Source organism: Montipora capricornis, chromosome 6, assembly GCF_036669925.1.
Source record: "Montipora capricornis isolate CH-2021 chromosome 6, ASM3666992v2, whole genome shotgun sequence".
Taxonomy (NCBI): Eukaryota; Metazoa; Cnidaria; class Anthozoa; order Scleractinia; family Acroporidae; genus Montipora; species Montipora capricornis.
In genome coordinates, this window is record NC_090888.1 from 65,412,935 (window position 1) to 65,415,434 (window position 2,500).

General features: G+C 42.6%; 1 protein-coding gene across 1 annotated transcript in view; it reads right to left on the reverse strand.

The window, feature by feature from the left end:
• LOC138054298 (uncharacterized) overlaps positions 1-2,101 on the reverse strand; it is a 6,338-nt gene extending 4,237 nt beyond the window's left edge. The window contains exons 1-3 of the mRNA XM_068900769.1: positions 2,073-2,101; positions 1,406-1,465; positions 77-1,070 (exon numbers count right to left, since the gene is read on the reverse strand). Coding sequence (XP_068756870.1) covers positions 77-1,070; positions 1,406-1,465; positions 2,073-2,101 — 1,083 coding nt within the window. The remainder of the gene's footprint in view (positions 1-76; positions 1,071-1,405; positions 1,466-2,072) is intronic.
• Between the last annotated feature and the right edge of the window lie 399 nt (positions 2,102-2,500).

The window sequence follows — 2,500 nt, forward strand, 5'->3', positions numbered from 1 at the left end:
TTTTGACTGAAAAAGGTACTTTAGCTACGTCTGTCTGAACATTTCGTATTAAGAATACAGCAATGCAAAGACATACCTCGTTTAACAAAGACCAAAATTGTACGAAAGCTTCCGTGTCCTCTCTTGAGGACTCCATAATTGCAAGCTTGACCAGTTTGCGAAGCAGCGGATGATACACCCACAACGTTAAGGTCTTGAATCCGGGGCATCTTTTATGGGTGGCATCTGCGTAGCAGTATTGCTCGTACAAGAGTCCGTTGCCATTTCTATCCATGCTCAATGCCATGTCTGCTTGGAAACGAGAGCACTTGAACACATACGTCAAACTCCCATCTTGTCGTTCATCATTAAATCTGTAGACGTAGAATGGATCTTTCTCGTCACAGAATTTTTTGAATTCACAAAGCGCATCGAATGAGTGTCCATTCTGCTCCAGGCTTTTTTTCGCTTTTGCTTTCGTGTTCTGAATTCGTCTAGAATCGGAGAGACTTTCCGCAAGGGATTCTATTTCTTCCCATGTACTGCCAGGTTTCTTCAGAGCGCAGACTAAAGTGTTGGCAGCAGCTTCTGATGGTTTTAAAGAAGCGTGTTTTTGGAAATCCTCTTCGAGTTTGCTTTCCACTTGAAGGTTTCGTTTGTTAGGAATTGCTCGGCAGGTGTGATACCCAAAATGATAAATGTCTACTTCGGTTTTGTCAGAACTGAACTCCCAGATCTTCACAGCGGGACATATAACGAAGGTTGCCTCTTCCTCGCAGACAAAACACGTCTTGTTTTTGCCTTTAGTAAACTGGACATCGTTGCACGAGCCTTTTTCTTTAAGAAACAAACACTTCAGGTTTGGACACCGCCAGGATCCGCCACACCGCGCGCGTCTTCTCACCCCTCGATGCTGACTCCTTTTGGAAGTGCACCATGTCTGCCACGGCCTACCATCTTTGCTGGAATTCATCATCTTTACTGGGTCACTCTTAAGTTTAAAGTGACGCAATCCGTCGATATCAAAGGGAAGCTCCGTGGCATTTTCAACTTTAAGACCTTCGAAGATTTTCATGTCAACTTTTTGGTCTCTATTGAAAACAAAAAAAAAAGGGGAATTTGTTTACATTCAACAATTATTCGCCTAAGGCTATGTGCATATTGTGGAAAAGACGAAGTCGATGGGATGATTCCACAATATTCACGTAGCCTGAGGAGAAGAATTGCTTTGAGTATAAAATGTAAAATATAAAAGCAACTGTATTGTCAAAAATTTTGTTTTAGAAATCACGCGACGGCCATTTTATAAATTAGTGCTGCGGATATTGCAATCACCATGCGTGGGGTGACTGTTGCAAGCCCAGGTATGACGTAGTTTGCGACCAAACGTGTTAACCCATCATATATATAATTGGATAATATTTACCTCGGTGGGTTTTGAGTCCAAAACACTGATGCTTTTAAATCACCGTCTGTTTCGTCAGAACTAGAAAAGAAAAATGAATGCCAAAGAGTATGAGCAGAAATGCTCAAAAGGAAACTGTCACAGTATAGAATGTAGTATGTATATCTGACCGTATTCCCAAAAACATGCTTGCAGTTGACTCTAAGACAGTCCCAGTGGCCAGGAGAGATCTAACCACCCCCCTGGCTAGGAGAATACCCCCCACGCAAGCACGTGACAGGTACTTCTCCAGCAGGGTGGCATGTCAACACAGAACATTCAAGCAAGCTTAAAGAACTTAACAAACACAGCCAATTACAAAATTATTTGGCACTGAAATGGCCAAGTCTAACTAAGTGAAGGTGTACGTAAAAGACACCCCACCCTCCCCCCTGCTTTTGACAGCCGACCCCCAGCAAGCCACCATGGACTGGGCCATCCACTTGACTGGGCCATCCACTTGACCCAGTCTTGACGGAGCCCCTCTGGGTTTAGAGTCACCAACTATGCCTGGATTCAGGCTGCACCCGAACCCAGGCGAAAACCTGGCGGGCGACACTCACGATCGTGAGGGCTGAAAAAATGCGAAGAGGAGGGTTCTTGAACAATAGCACTATCTGTTTCATTGCACTTGCTGACAGAGCCTCACCGTGCAAGGCCCTGCAGTATGTAAATCATTATTCATATACAAAAAGATGTGTTAATTTACCTTGAATCAGCATTAACCACACTGTTTCCACGTGCTGATTTTATCAAAGCTGCATCAGATTCCTCTGAGCTAAAATAACGAAATGGCTTTTAGCGACGTATGGTCCTCGCTACTGAAAACCGATGGCCAGAATAATGTTATCGAATGAACAAAGCGTTTTCTTCTAAGAGAACGCCATAATGTTTGAAGTTTTTTGAAATATATGCACTCATTTGGTTTTATTGTTTTATGCATCCAATGTTAAGAGATACAAACAGTATCATCTTCCATTCCCGCAAATGCTACAAATCATGAGTACACCTAAAAACTCGGAGAAGTGTCTTTATTATTAATCTGCTATAACATTATAATTTGTTGAGTTTATTCAC